General features: G+C 35.7%; 1 protein-coding gene across 7 annotated transcripts in view; it reads left to right on the forward strand.

The window, feature by feature from the left end:
* Nucleotides 1-15806, forward strand: part of OPA1 (OPA1 mitochondrial dynamin like GTPase) — a 61588-nt gene that overhangs the window by 32620 nt on the left and 13162 nt on the right. For 6 of the 7 annotated variants that reach the window (XM_067301800.1, XM_067301801.1, XM_067301804.1 and 3 more), the window contains 7 exons: nucleotides 142-294; nucleotides 913-1021; nucleotides 1656-1735; nucleotides 3158-3298; nucleotides 4688-4804; nucleotides 6144-6237; nucleotides 8210-8320. In XM_067301800.1, the coding sequence (XP_067157901.1) occupies nucleotides 142-294; nucleotides 913-1021; nucleotides 1656-1735; nucleotides 3158-3298; nucleotides 4688-4804; nucleotides 6144-6237; nucleotides 8210-8320 (805 nt within the window). The remainder of the gene's footprint in view (nucleotides 1-141; nucleotides 295-912; nucleotides 1022-1655; nucleotides 1736-3157; nucleotides 3299-4687; nucleotides 4805-6143; nucleotides 6238-8209; nucleotides 8321-15806) is intronic. The other variant, XM_067301805.1, reaches the window with a different exon arrangement.

Consider the following 15806-nt stretch of genomic DNA (forward strand, 5'->3'; position numbering starts at 1 on the left):
TGACTTACTCTTATGCTTGTGCATCATCTTCAGAATGTATTTAAATATTCATACTTGCCAGCAGTGTAGTAAATCTTCTTTTACCTGCTGGCACATGGCATAATGGTCCACTTCAGTAGGTATTGTTTGCTAAATTTCTAGGTGGCATGGGAGACTTTGCAAGAAGAATTTTCCCGGTTCATGACAGAACAAAAAGGAAAAGAGCACGATGATATCTTTGATAAACTGAAACAAGCTGTCAAAGAAGAAAGTATTAAACGACATAGATGGAATGAGAGAGCAGAAGACAGCCTGGTATAATGTAGTTCCCCCCCCCCCCCCCCCATGGTGCTGTTGAAGTCATTTTAAGTTTAATCATTTTTTAAGTTGCACATTCATTATATTTACTCTTTTAATATGGTGATAAAATGATAGGGAAATGTATCCATCTTTCTGTTTGTATACAATGTTACAAGTCAGTGTTTCTCTTTTTCGTTCTTTTTTTATTACCTTTCATTAACTGTTATCCTAAATAACATCTAATAAAATTGTTTTGGCTTGGTTCAGGAAAATGAAGTCCTCTTTTATCTACTGGTTGCCAAATGGACAGCCTTTTGAGAATTGCTTAGTATAAACTCATTTGTTCTGTATGATAACAGCATTTTCATCATCTTTATAGATTTTGCACTCCAAGGGATTTTCATGTTGTTTGCCACATTTTTTATGTTACTTACACTAGGCTGGAGAAGAGAGTTAAATTAAGGACACAAGAAAATATTTTTGGTAGGGCTTTGAAGGTGCCTCTCGAATAAATCCAGTATGGCCACTAACTGCTATTTTTATAGACATCAAAAAGTGAAGAAAATGTCAGAAATTTTTTTTAGTCCTGAATTAATAATTTATTTTATGCTAAAAAGTTGTCCTGTATTGCAGCGAGTGATCCAGCACAATGCCTTAGAAGATCGGTCAATATCTGATAAACAGCAGTGGGATGCAGCTATTCATTTTATGGAGGAGACCCTCCAAAGTCGTCTCAAAGACAGTGAGTCACGTGATATATTCCACTCTTGTGTTTTTTAATCTGGACCAATTTCTTTATCTGGTTCACTTCATGGCGGTGCAAGTTTTTTGTATCAGCACAACTGAGATGGTGGAGGCAGTTTAACTTAGCGCTGATACTGATGGAAGGGTTTGGTACAATACAGCCGCAGTAACTTAGTGCTCTTCCTCTTGAAAAAAGACAATTGAAAGATAAATGGTAGAGATCTGTAGAATCAAAAGTCATACACTGGACATATAAAAGAATTGGATGAATTCAGGAGAATAATTGCTCCATTTATGGTTATTGAGCATAACGATTTTGATGCAAGTTGCAAGAAAGGAAGATTGTAATCTTCGGACTTGGTGAAATCCAGAGGGCTGTCTCAGTGGAGGGATGGCATGTTTCTTATATTCTTCCTTGACATACTTACCAGTTCTCACTGGCAGTCATTTTTAAATTGTAGTAAGACATTTGCTTTAAACAAAAGGCATTTGACTTGAGCCTGTATGGCATGTCTTATGTTCTTGGGCATATAATGTCCATTCATGATCTTGTACCTAATTTTAGTACTATATACATTTCACTAGTTACATGTATTTTGAGTGATGCTTAACATCATATTTTCTTTTTTCAGCTGAATCTGTTATTGAAGATATGGTGGGTCCAGACTGGAAGAAAAGGTGGTTATACTGGGTAGGCCGCACCAAAGAACAGGTAAAAAAATATATATATATATTAAAAAAAATAATAATAATAATAATAATAATTGTAGTTCAATCCATTGTGGAAAACTTTGATTATCAGTGTAAATTTTCAAAAAAACCTAACTTTTTCATACTTCCTCCCACTTATTGAGTTCAAAAAATTTTAAATCCTTTGTAATTGCTTTTACTGTTAAGTTTTAAATATTACACCAGAGGGAATTGCATATATTTTTAAATATAAATATGTATTGATTTGTAAACGTTTCCATTCTTTTCCTGAATTACATCTTTACTGTCATTGACCTGAATATGTTAAAGTTCTTCTAATGGAGAGAAACTGAGAAAAAAAGGGTAGAAAGTGGGCTATTCTTTTGCATACTCCCAAGCATGTCCTCTGAAGCAGAAATCTTGTGCAGTTTCCTATCATGCTTCATTTAATGTCATTAGTACATGATAGTATTATCGCTAGCATTTTAGTCACAGTTGTAAATTCCGCTTGACCATTTCCATCGTAACCTCTATATTCTCACTTTCTTCAGCTTTTGGAAATATCTCCTTTTAAATTTAAATAGCTTCCTTTCACTGTCCAGTGATGGGCTGTTTATGTTACTTTTTCTAGATATTTCTCAAACTGAATCATACTTTTAAGAAGTAAGTAGAGTTTAAAAGAATACTGTGAAAATTAATCCTTTCAGTGGAAAGGGTTTTGCAGTCAACTGTATGCAGCCAGGTATGGGAGAAAGGCAGTCATTTCAACCTGTCATACTTGAATTTAATGAGCATCAAACTGAAGGTATGAATCCATGAAACTAGAGACCAGGCAGACTTCCTGCTAGCTGTTAGGTGAAGGTGACGTTTTCATCGGTGTCACTGCTGATGCTGAGTATGTTTATCCTTGCTTACGTTTTTTATTTCTGCATGCAGAAAACATAAAAGCTTTGTTTTTGCTGCTGTTTGTATCAAAAGAAAATGACAAAACCAAAAAATTGCATGAAATTTTGGTTAGGTCTACTGCAGGGGGCAGATGCGGTTCCATACTAAATAGGGGTTGGCAGAGCTGCTAAATCATATCATTTAATAAGAAAATGTGAACCACACCAGCTGATGCTCATGGAGGGAAAGGAAGACTTAAAACCTATGTTTTTTCCCTTCCTTTTCTCTTCTACATTTCTGCCCACGATGAACAGGAAAAAAATTATGAATAATTAACAACTATTTAGCATTTTAAAATACTGTATTTGAGATGTCTGTGCATAAGATGCACTTTTAGATCAGATACAAGTAATAGTTATTAGTGTCAAAGGGATTTTCTGTTCTGACTCATTATTGAGAGTTATTATTAAGTCTACCTCCTTTATTAAGGAGGTAGACTCGGGGATTGCCATCCCTAGGTAACTTAGTAATTAATTCTAACTGCTCATTTTTACACCAGCACATTCGTAATGAAACAAAAAATGAACTTGAGAAATTAATCAAATGCAATGAGGATCATGCAGCTTATCTGGCAAATGATGAAGTGACGACTGTCAGGAAGAATCTTGAAGCAAGAGGAGTAACAGTGGACCCGTGTCTGGTAAGACACAACTTTGTGATAAAACATATGGATGCTTTCTGTGAACATTTGTATCCTCTTTCTAGATAGCATTAAAAACACCACATCTAAATACTGAGTTTGTAATCCAAATGTTTCCAAATGAATTATTGAATTACTGCTTGCACGCAGTTCACACACTTCTGTTGGCTGTCAGATAAGTGCAGTACAACACTTCGGAATCTGACATTTTAGACTGAAGTCAAAATCTGCTCAGCAGATTTTCTTGCCTACAGTAGAGGCATGAATTATGTCAAGACTGTCTTAAAATTATTATGCATGTGTTATACAGTGGTATACAGTGGAAGCAAGGCTCTTCTGAGCAAGAAATCATAAAACGTGTTCTGCTTTACTAAGCTGTTCTGTATAGTTGTATGTGCAGTTTGAAGATCGTAGCTACATCCAAAAGAGGGAAATTTTGCAAAAGTAGTTGTGAAAAGGCAGTTTAGAGTACCCTGAGGGATGGTAATGTAGGTTTAAAATGTTCTGGAAAATTACTCGTTTTATTGCAGTGCAAGGCTCTTAACCATAATTAGACCCTTTATCTAATTAAATACAAGGTTTTAAATGAATGAAAATTCAAGTAATAATAATTAGTAAATGTAGATTTCCTTTAACAGTGATTTATTTTCTGCAGTAACTTTGGCTACCTTTCTGACATTTGTGCATGTACTTACTTGAGGTAGTAAAGTTATTCAAATACCTGCTGCCTGTTTCCTATATAGCCCTTATCATCACAACTTTTTGTAAAAGTTGATGTTGTGATCCATATCCTCTATATGAAGAGACTGAGTGCCAATTCTCTTTTGATTCTAGCTAAGCAATGATTGTTGGGTTTTTTTGAAGAGCCATGTCAATATGTGCATTTAATTTGAAGAACTGAAACATAAATAAACCAAATCAAGAAAAGTTACAAATGTTTGTTTACGTAATTCACTAAGATCCATTAAATATTTCTCTATGCTTTAATCTGGTTTGGCTAATAAATTAATGTGCACCACTCAAATTTATTCTGAGTATTAAAGTGAAGGTTGCTTCTTGCTAAGAGCAGCATAATTTTTCTTAATCTCAAGTATATCGTTTAAAAATGTGTTTTGGCTGCAGATAATATTTTTAACCATTCAACTGTAAAACAAACACAGAAGAGTAGACTTTTAAATTGACAGAATCATCTGTAATGTTTGCCAAATTTAGCTCAAATATTGATCATATCCTAATTGATGATCAAATGCTGAGAAACATTTAAATGTGTCTTACATGACAGAGATTGCGGAATTCTGAATTTTATTTTAAGATCAATATGATTGTTAAAGTATGCACAGTAGTGAATTTTTGTATTTGTTTAATCAAATTTAAGTACTGTTTTTCTAGATTAAAGACACATGGCACCAAATTTATAGAAGATATTTCCTGAAGACTGCTTTGAGCCATTGCAATCTATGTCGAAGAGGCTTCTATTACTATCAAAGGCACTTTGTGGACTCAGAGGTAACTTGAACAGATAAACACTATTTTTTTTGTCTAAATATTTATACATGTCAGTTGAGATCACCTCCCCCACAAATATTTTAGATTAGTCTAACTTTTCTTTTATATCCTTTATCTTGACGTAGCTGGTGATCTTAGATATGGCTTACTACATAGGTTTGTAACTGATAAAATTCTATCCTGATGGTAATTATATAAAGTGGCCACTAGGTATCAGTCATGAACTAAGCATCTGTTACTTATCAGTGTGTACTGAAAAGGCACAGCTAAAAACAGTATTGCACAGCTATTGGCTGATATTTAAAATTCAGAGAAAACATGAAATAAGGTGTTTTTCGTGGGATAAGTATGATAAATAAGTTTTTTGAGTTAATGCTTGGAACCACAGGTGATTCGTAGAAAAAATAAACCACAGAGCTTACAACTGGATCTTTCTGGTTAAATCACTTACTGCTTTTGTAAGGCCAAGCTTGTAAAACAGATGACAGTACACTCGAAATCACACAAAGAAAAAAACATACAGTTTTCTTACCTCTGTTTTTTAAATCAAAGAGAAATTACTGAAAAGGTAAATGTCTTCACTTTCCTTGGAGTATTACTTTGCTTTTAAATGAGAAACAATGATCCCCATGGAGCTAGAAGTCTTTACTAGTGCAGAAATGTCTTTGCCTGTAGTCAAGATTCCAAGACCAAGGAAAAAGAATGGGAAAGAATGAGCTCATAGGATGGAGAACTGCCACTCTGGTATCCAACCTCCTGTTTCCTGGGGTTGTCTTTAAGTAGTCCTCCCGTGAAGATAGTACTCCTTCCTGTCATCCTCACAGATATAGAAATTGTCTCTTCTGTTAATTAATATAGCCCTTAGCCCAACACTGTCTTCAGAAGCATTTGTCAGACTGGTAGTCACAATATGGGCTTCAGCTTTGTGAAGTCCTTTCAACATGCTTGTTAGGGACAAGTGTGGTGTGAGCATTAGGCTGTACACAACAGCGTACATACAGTATGAGCAAATTGCTTTTTAGTAATATAATAAGGGTAATATAAGAAGAGCATTGATACGGCTCTTTCTGTTGAAAAATGAAAATAGTGAATGTAGAGAAAATAGTGGATGTGGAGAAAATACAATGTAATTAAATATGGCTTAGACGGTTCTTGACAGTATTTTTGGTATGTTTTGTTGTTACTTACAGCAGTTATTCTGTGGGATTGTTGTGCAAGATCAGGATGTGTATACATGAGTTTGCAGTTGTAATTAAGAGCGTATGTCAAGGGATTTCTGTGAGAGCATGCAATGTTCACTGGACATCGGAGATCTAATGCTAAAACTTCCTTGTTTCAGCTTGAATGTAATGATATTGTCCTCTTCTGGCGAATACAGCGAATGCTGGCAATTACAGCAAATACGCTGAGGCAGCAGCTTACTAACACTGAAGGTAAAGCTCATAGTCAGTTGTGGTGTTTGAACCAAAAAAAGTGTTTAAAAAATTTCTAGTGCTCTTTTAGCTGCATGTTCATTTCAAGTTCATGATGATGGGCTGTTTTTTCGTTTCCTGGTCAGATGATTAAAGGACACAATGTATAGATTTAATATAAATAGAATGTCAAATAATTTAAACTGACAAAAGTGTTTTAATTATTTTCAGTTTGTGATGCTAAATGTCAATATCTCTTTCTAAGCAGAAAGAATTTCAATAAATAGCCACTGTGTGCCTCCTTCTCAGGTCAATCTTGCTATAGCCTTTAATAAAAAATGTTTGATATCAAATATCAATTGTAATTAACTTTTAAAGCCATACAAATGTGCCATGTGATATTTAGACAAGTGTATAAACTGGCAGCTTCCTTGTAAAACATTATTTATGTAGAAATCAGCTAGTGCCACTGTTTAACTGCTACTAATGACCTTTTATATGTAAAATACATTTTTTCAGCTTCTTGAAGAAAGTTCAAGTAAAAGTTTTGAACCTTGTCATGTGTCATGCAAATCACTCTCCATGGAGAAGAAATTGCCCCTAAATGTAGAAAGCTAGGTCCTGTCTTTTCAAGCCACCTAGCTGATTGACACCTACTGCCGGGCTGAGAATCTGGAAAAAATTTCCTAAAGTACGCAGGACTTGAACCACGTAGAACTTCTAAATCATAACCCATCCCTAGGGTTCCTCCAAAGAGTAGGTTAGGGTCATGTGGAATGCCAGGGCAATGGACTTGCTGGGTAAAATGGAGCTTAGGACACAGGAAGGGAAGTCACTTACTTAAGGCTTCTCGCAAGTCGGTGGCAGAGCTAGGAGTAGAATCCAGTTGTCCTGCGTCTCAGCTGAGTCTTCTGTCCATTAGAAAGTATTTCCTCTGATATGAAAGGCAAGGATGTGGTTGTTAAGATGAGATACGATACTGCTTTGAAGAGTTTGACTCCTAGCAGCCTTGCATTTACAGCAAATTCCTATATGTGTTGCTGGTTCTTTAATACCACACTCTGCTAACTGTCATCATTACCTTGTTTTCCATCCTTTGTCTTTAACTGACTTGGCCTTGATTCATCAGAGGAAGATGTTGACATTGAAATTTTAACTGTTTGGAAAGAGGCAGCAAGGATGCTCACACTGAAAGATTTATGTTGGTCATTCAGTCTCAAAGAAGAAACTGCTGAATTGAATAGACAGCAAAGCAGTTTTTCCCATAAGAATTAATGCTCCAGAAGATTTCAGATGCTGAAAAGCCAGCCTCTACAGAGCCAGCATCTTCTCCAACTGATGATCCTGGTGATCATGCTCTTTCCTCTCTATACTCCTTGTCATATATATGGTCCCTGTGTATTTACAACATATGAATTTCTGAAGCCCCTGTATGCATCTCCCTTTCCCCCACCGGTGATTCTTATGAGAACAATTGCTTCACTTTACATAGTATCACTAATGGTTGCACTTCTCAGGAGAGCATCCTCAGTAGATGGTGGATTATGTCTGGTTGTGATTACAAATCCGAAGTAATTAAAAAATAAATAAATAAACAAGGTACATCATGATATGTCTATTCAATTTTTTTTTAAGTCATTACTGTATTGTTACATACAGACTCTTCTTCCAAAACAGTAAAAAAAACCTCTCCTTTTTTTACGTTTAGATATATTTCTATCTCCTAAAAAAAGTCATCCAATAATAAAATTATTCAGAGAGAAAATATCCTTTTAAATTTGAACATATCCCTCTTAAAGAATTAATTTTCCTAACGGAGTGAACAAGAGGCTTACGTGTTCAGAAGTTTGGTTGTTTTTTTTTTTTTCCTCCAACTGGATTAGTTTGTCTGGTAACATATATTGCATCTCCCACAAACCTTTCCTAAGTTTTATCTTTAGACCATTATAGGTGCAGAATGTTACCACTCCTTTTTTTGTTTCTTCTTCTTCAGTAAGACGCTTAGAGAAGAATGTAAAGGAAGTGCTGGAAGACTTTGCTGAGGACAATGAAAAAAAGGTTAAGCTACTAACTGGCAAAAGGGTCCAGCTGGCAGAGGATCTCAGTGAGTACATGCTTCATTAGTGTTTTAGAACTAACTTGAAATGAAACAATTAATTTCTGACCACTATTCTTATAGGCAGAAAAGCAAGGTTGAGCTCACTTAATGCTGTGTGGGTCATTCATGTGCTAGCATTTGACAAGCATCACAAATAGAAGATTTTTTAAATACAGTCAAATCTCATTGATTCAGTGTGGATATGGGTGGTACAATGTGTAAAACAGCATAATCTAAACTAGATGTAAATTCACTGATTAAAAATACATTGCCTCAGTATATTGAAAAACATAGTCAAACAGAGTAGTGGTGTAAATATGAAGGAAAGTTCTTGTTTTTCTAGTACAACATGGTTAATCCATACCTCAGAGAGCTGTCTCTGGGTGATTCAGACCTGACAGTATAAGGATGTTTTGATCCCACCTTTTTTCTTTCACTGGGTGAATTATGTTGTTTTCCCACAGATAGTGCTGACTTTTAACACAGATTAATTGGAAATGCCCTTGACTTACCAGCCAACAGATTTTACTCCTTGCATACAAAGACAAACCCTGTCAAAGCTGATTTTAATCCTTGCATACAGAGACAAACCCTGTCAAAACTGAATATCTGATATGTTTTTGTTTATTAAGGTGAGATGGCCATTGTGTTAAGAATTTACCAAGGAAGAAAATCTAGCAGATTTAACTTTCTAGAAGGATTACAATATCTCGTGCTTGGAGTCACTCAGAAACTGTTAAAGAGTTCTGTTGTTGCTGCATGGAGGTTTTAAACAGTGAAAGGTTTTAAATGGCCAGGCCAGGCTGGATGATACTCCTGCTGTCTACCTGCCCATCCAGTAAGGTTTAGCAGGGCTTTTAGCTAATGAAAGTAGCTCTTGCACATATATAGGGTTTTTGGCAGCATTCCCCTAGCATTCTGAGACACTTCTACTCAAACTCCAGCTGAACACTTGTCAATAAACAATATTTGTGCAGATACATAAATATCTGCATTTTGAGATCCAAGATGACCTTACTTATGTTTTATCTTTGTTTTGAGTGTTTGATGCAGCAATTAATTTTCTCCTAACATAAGACTTTGGATCTTTTCATTCAGAATAACGGAATGCTGTGTTCAGTGTTTTTTCTTTTATTTAGCCATGTTCTGATTTCCAAGGCTCAGTGGGACAGAGAAGCATGTAATTGCTGTTGCAGTTTCCTGTGTGTGAATTATGTTTTGATGTCTTTCAATTTGTGACCTGCAAAAAGGTCATATAAAACAAATATTTTGCTTACAATAAACTAAAAATCTAAGGATTTATCTTTGGTAGTGCTAGTTTGATTACATTGGAAGTGTTACCTTTAAATTAAAAACCCAGGTAACTACAGCATGCATTTGTCTTTTAGAAAGTGTTGCTGTAATATTTTGGAATTGTGAGTAGCAGCTTTAGTGTACCTAGCCAAAATAGGCTTTTTATGCTGTTTAGTCTTGTTCGCCTTGTGTTAGCCTTGGTGTAGCCCTCATTTTACAGTGGAAAGTATTTTATTCAGTAAGGCTTTTTCCTCTTTATTTTCAACTTATGTTGAGAAAAATTAGTAGAAACCTGTGTAGTGGAATGTGGATGCTTAATGAGGAAGTGATCTCCTTTTAGTGAGCAGTGCTGCTTGCTTTCTGACAAGTGTTGTCTTCTTGCTTTTTTTTTTTTCCTGAGCAAATACTGTTACAATGTGAAATTATTGCTAATTTTGATTTATCCATTAATATTCCATGTTTCAAAGCAAAATAAACAGAACACTAAAAAAAAAATGCAGAGTATTTAAGTTAACCTGTTTTTATTTTGCACTGAAACTGACAAAATTTTAGCATTGTCAGTTTTGGTTCTCACCAGCATTAGGAATAACTTCCCATTTCAAAGCAGTAACAGCTGGGGTCCTCATTTTATTGACTATGACTAGGCCTGTAAGAGCAGACTGCTCTGTGTGTTTATAATCATAAGTATCTGTGCGTTAGTATGTATGCTTCATGTGTTTAGTATGCATTTCATAAATTACAGTCTAGCTAAAACACCATCACTGCACTGTATTTCTTCAGATCCAGGTCACAAATGACAGGCACATTTTTCTAATGAAATAATCGTTATTCAATGCAAAACAATATATGCTGACCTCTTCTGTTTTATTGTACCTATGGGAAGATTTTAAAACTATCACTGCTTAGCTCTACAATCAAATCAGAAACATTCTCTATTTTCTGCATGCTTTTGTTGCTAAGAGGTTATAATTTTACGGGCAAATGACAGGGAAAAAGGATTTCTTTGCCTTTCCTTCAGTGAAAAGAATGCCTGTCTTTGTTACAATTTTTTAATGCTCCTGAGACGGACCTGTTTTGATAGCATAGAGCCACCTGAGAGTTCAGTGCTCTACAAGTAATTTCCTCTTACAGCATGCAGTACAGATCAGGACTCTGCTTAAGGAAAGAAAATCCTCACTCCTACAACACGTGTTCGTAAAGTGTTTGTATTTTGATTAGGAATGGAATGGAAGGGATCTCCTGAGTCATGAAATCCAGTCTCCCTCTGTTGCAGGCAGCTGCTGCGCGTATATAATCCGCTTCATTCACATATCTTGAGCTCCATCTTTACATCAGTTAACTTGTTGGTGCTCACTGTTCGTACTGCGAATCTGTTCCAGAATATGATTCCTCTGATGGTTACAAACTCTGTTTTAGTTTCCAGCCCAAATTTGTTAATGTGCAGCTGAGATAAGCTTCCTGATTTGAAACTCTACTTGTAAATCCAAATTTTTTAAATATCTGAGGTTGAGGTGCTTCTGCCTTGATACTGATAGCATGGCAACACTGTCTCACTTATGTTACAACAGTTTTTTTTAATGCTGAAGCACTGACTGTGTTTTATTGTTTGTTCAAGACACTGGTTGATGACAAACTGTGTTTCTAGCATGGGTGACTTGCCTTGTAGTGAAGGCCCATATAAATCTCAGAACTTGTTTGAGCAGGTCTTATTGTCAGTATTCTAAATCCTCAGATGGTATTTTAGCCCTATCTTCAGTAGCCTTCAGGTCCTGCTTCTCCTCAGTATTTACTTCAGATTTTATTCTAGATGTCTTAAAGACTGTAAACAGACTGTTTGAGCAGATTCTAACAAATTACATAGTTTGTAATGTACTGTAATATAGGTTTGTTTGTTTTTTTAAGCCTTTATATGTAAAGTAATGTAAATGTACTTCATAGTCTTACTGATACAAGAATTATGCATTATGATACTTATTCCAGTGAACAAATATTAAGTTTATGGAAGTAAAGAATCCCCAGGACTAGAGGCATCTGGAAGAAAGGATCATAAGATATAAAAAGGTTAGAGCAGAAGATGAATAGCTGAATTGGGGAAAAGTGACTTTAAAAACTTTTTTCAGTGCTGCAAATCTGTAAGAATGGCTGTAATGAAGTAGGCCTGAGGTCTGTGTATCCAAGTATCCTGTCCCTGGCAATGAGCAGGTGTGGATACTTGGAGAACAGTATAACAGGTTAAGCGTATAGTAATACTTCCCTGGTATGCTCTCCCAGCATCTAACGGCCTGTTGTTCCAAGCGTTTCCTAATCGTGAGGTAATATCTTTGTGATTAATAGCCCTTCATGGATTTTTTTTCTTCCTCCTATGAATTTCTCTAATTGCTTTTTGAACTCATGTAAACTCTGGCATCTGCAACATCCTGTGGCAATTAGTTCCAGAGTTTAACTACACATTGTGTGAGAAAGTACTTCCTTTTGTTTGTTTTTGAGCCACCTGCCAGTTTCATTTGAGAAAATAAGATTCTCCTTAGTTCCTGCACTGTGGAAAACATTGAATAATCTTTCTCTATTCACTTCTTGTGCCACTCATGATTTTATAGATGTTTACGCTGCCCGCTCTTCTCTTTCCTGGGTTTAACAGTTTTAATCTGTGTATTTGTTCCTTGCAGGGACGTTCTTTCATAGCTTCAGCCAGCCTTGCCGCTCCTGTCCTCTTGTTAGTTCTGCTAAATTCTTTTTGAGGGGAAGAGCAAACCCGCACACAGTGTTCAAGATGTCTGCATTATGGATTTATACAGCGGCATTATGATGCTTTGGGGTTTTTAATCTAGCCTTCTACTAATAATTACTTGCAGTTCATTCCCTTTTTGACTGCTGCTGAACAGTGGAGGTGATGGTTGCACAGGACTATCTGTTAGAGCTTCCAAATTCTTCAGTGAGAAATAATAGCCAGTTAAGAACCCATCAGTGTAATTATTTTCCATACGGTATTTCTAAACTGTAGGGACAGTTGAATTAACTTTATTGTTTTGCTCAGGATGTGGAAATGAGGAAACTGCCATCTATCACTTACTTGTCTAATCAGGTACTTCAGAGATATTCAGCAAGTGGGAGGAACCAGTTTTGATGCAGTTGTTTACAACCTTCTTTGTACCTCTTTTGTGACTTATAATATCAAAAGATTCTTCGCCTAAGTTGTCAGCTGAAAAACACACCCGAGTCTTTCACCCCACGCTGGGTAGCCTGTTCTACAACTACAAGAATTACAATTGCCTTTCAGTTGGTGCATGTGTCTTGACTGTGCTCTTTGCCGAAGGACAAGGCAGTTTCACTTGAAACTTGTATTCCACCCAATTTAGAATCTTACTGTATGCTTAGTTAAATCAGTATCTTAAATGTAGCATGAGCTAGGTCCTGTAAGAAGTGAAAAAGGATAAAGGGAGTTAAAAGTGTAATAGTAAGCATTCATCTTTTAAAGGAGATTTTCCTCTTATAAAAATGCCTTTCGTCAGGACTACCTTGTCTGTATTGTATGCTTTAAGGCATACAGTGTGTGCTGGAGAGAAACTCGCTCGCATGTAATGATGGCAGATTTCCGTCCCTTTAAATGCCTAGGCTGTGCTATGCCTGAGTGTGCGTAGCTGTACACAAAGCTGTTTCGATTTTTCTAAAATTCTGCCTGACTTAGGCTTTTTGAAAATCAATTACCCTTTGTTTGCACAGTATTTTAGAAGATGGATCAGTCCGTATATGTCATTTAATTCTCTCGGTAATCTTTTGTAATATTTACCAGTTAATGCTGTTTTCTGCTGTATCTGTGTTTAACTTTTTTGGTGTAAGTAATGTTAAACATTCAAGCAGACAGTCTCTGAAGTTATTGAAAGTTTTTACATTTGAAAAAAATACGTGTTTTCTGCAGTATTTATTAAAGCTGTAAAACTGCCAGCATTTTATTAGTTTCAGGACCTTTTTGATGGTATTGTTAATGTTGGTTAATTATTTATAAAAGGCTGAATTCTTTGTGATGTCAAGCCTTCCCTACTCATTTAAAAGAACTATATCTATATAATGATTTTCAATATCAGACAATATACTATTTTTTTTTCCCTGAAAAAAAAAAAAAGCTGAGTATAGGTGAAACAATTTGATTTCGAGGTAAAGAATTTCTTCTGTTTGCTATTTTATTTTTAGCACAAATGACAGTAGTAATTTTAGCAGAAGTGCTATATAGTTCTACACAAAACTAATAGCATGTGGATCAATTTTAACTTTCTGTTGACTTCTCCTTAACGTTGCTAACTTTTTATTGTTGAGCACCCTAGTGAAAGGCTTCGCAGGACTACCTAACTGTTTCCAGAATTCCACTCTGCTGCACTTACTTCTCTTATACAAAAGGCCAAAGCAAACTTCCTCAACTTTTTACTGTCGTTAAGTTGCTCTACAGCTTTCCAACGCAAGATGGCAATGACTGGCCTTTGCAGGAGTGGTGAGGATTAGTGTGCCAACCGAGCTGGTGCCAAGCCACTTGTCTCTGGTAACCGCGTCTCACTTTTTAATGCGTGAGCATTGCCTGGGTACCAGGCATTTGTTTCTTCGATGTTAGGTTTTTTCCCTTGGGGAGGGAGATGCACTTGCCCAGTCTTGCCCTTCTTGTTTTCTGCTCTCTATTTTCTTATTTTGCAATTCATAAAGACTTTTACGTGATGATCATTTTTTTTCCTCAGTTACTACTTTTACGTGACAGTCATTTTTTTTCCTCAGTTACTCACTAGTAACTATATGGCAAGGTGTATTTTAACAAACTGTTTTGCTAAATAACTATTACAAACTGAATGCTTTAATCATTTGGGAAAGGAAATGGGAGCTTCTAATGTCTTATCCAAAACGTAAGATAGATATATAAATATATTTGTGTGTGTATGTATTTGTATTGTAATAGCATTTAAAACATGGTAGGTGGTGCACATGTACATAGAATATTTAAGGTGAATCCTAGTTTCAGTCCAGTCAGCAGGAGCTTTGCTGTTGACCTTACTAGAGACTGCATTTTACTGACTCCAAAGAAATTTACACGTGCTCCATCTTCCCTTATTTCCTCTCCCTTATTCCTTTTAAACAGCTTAACTGTGAATGTTACAAGGGTATTGTTTATGTTAAAATGTGATTTCTGCACGTGATGAGCATATGCAAGAGCAGTAAATGCAAAGCTGCTCTCGTGAGTCAGCATACTTTTCATTCAGCATCCTATTTTCCTCCCAAGTTAAAAAAATAGAATAAAAAGAAAGCCCAGACCTTCACTAAATTAAATTATAGGTAAAATTGTGTGCACTTATGCAGGAAGAGTCGCTGGCAGAAGATGGGAAGGGATTTGCAGAATGCCTGTGGAAACTTGATCCTGAAATTGCTAGGTATGAATGCGAAGGGCTCAGCCTCCAAGTCTGTTTGTCAGTCATACTGACACCTGTACAGGTGTCATGGGCTGGCTGAAACTTTGTTCTGCACCAAAGCCTTTTGAAACTTTTGAGGAAAGAGCCCTCACATGAAGAAAAGATAGTTCTTAGCTTAGGGCCATTTATTTGAATTCTGTCATAAATTTGTAATATATAAAATATAACAGTATATAGAATTTAATTATTTTCTTGTAAAGGCTTAAGTGTATCAAAATTAAATAAACCAGCGTTATGATAAAACACTTTCAAGCTATTAGTCTTATACTTTTTCTCTTGTATTGGATCCATTAGAGTTGAGTCTAAACCTTGCAGCTGTACTACACTACATCTTATTTTGCAAACTTTAAGCATGAATGATTTAATATCATATACTCATATAATATGCAAACATAACTTGCTATTTTAATGTAGTTACAAAGATAACACTAGCTAAGGTTGGTATTTCTGTCTGCAAATGGTTGCTGATCCAGAATCTGGTATTTTTGTGATATGTTTGGCTAAGTTGAGTAGGCTCTGTTGTGTGTCTGTTTAGCAAACTTGATTTAAATGCAAATGAGCCACTTTTTTTTTTGTTATGCATTTATGCAAAGTTGAGGAGAATATCTGTGAGCAGTACTTTGCAGATGATAATAACTTGCTCTGTGGTTACATTTTTTTTCTTTTGTTGCTATATGCTGCGGAATAAAAAGGCTGCATAAAACTAATATTATAGTCATTACTGTAGTCTAATTAAATTTCAGTCCCTTGAGATG

Source organism: Apteryx mantelli, chromosome 9 (genome assembly GCF_036417845.1).
Source record: "Apteryx mantelli isolate bAptMan1 chromosome 9, bAptMan1.hap1, whole genome shotgun sequence".
NCBI lineage: Eukaryota > Metazoa > Chordata > Aves > Apterygiformes > Apterygidae > Apteryx > Apteryx mantelli.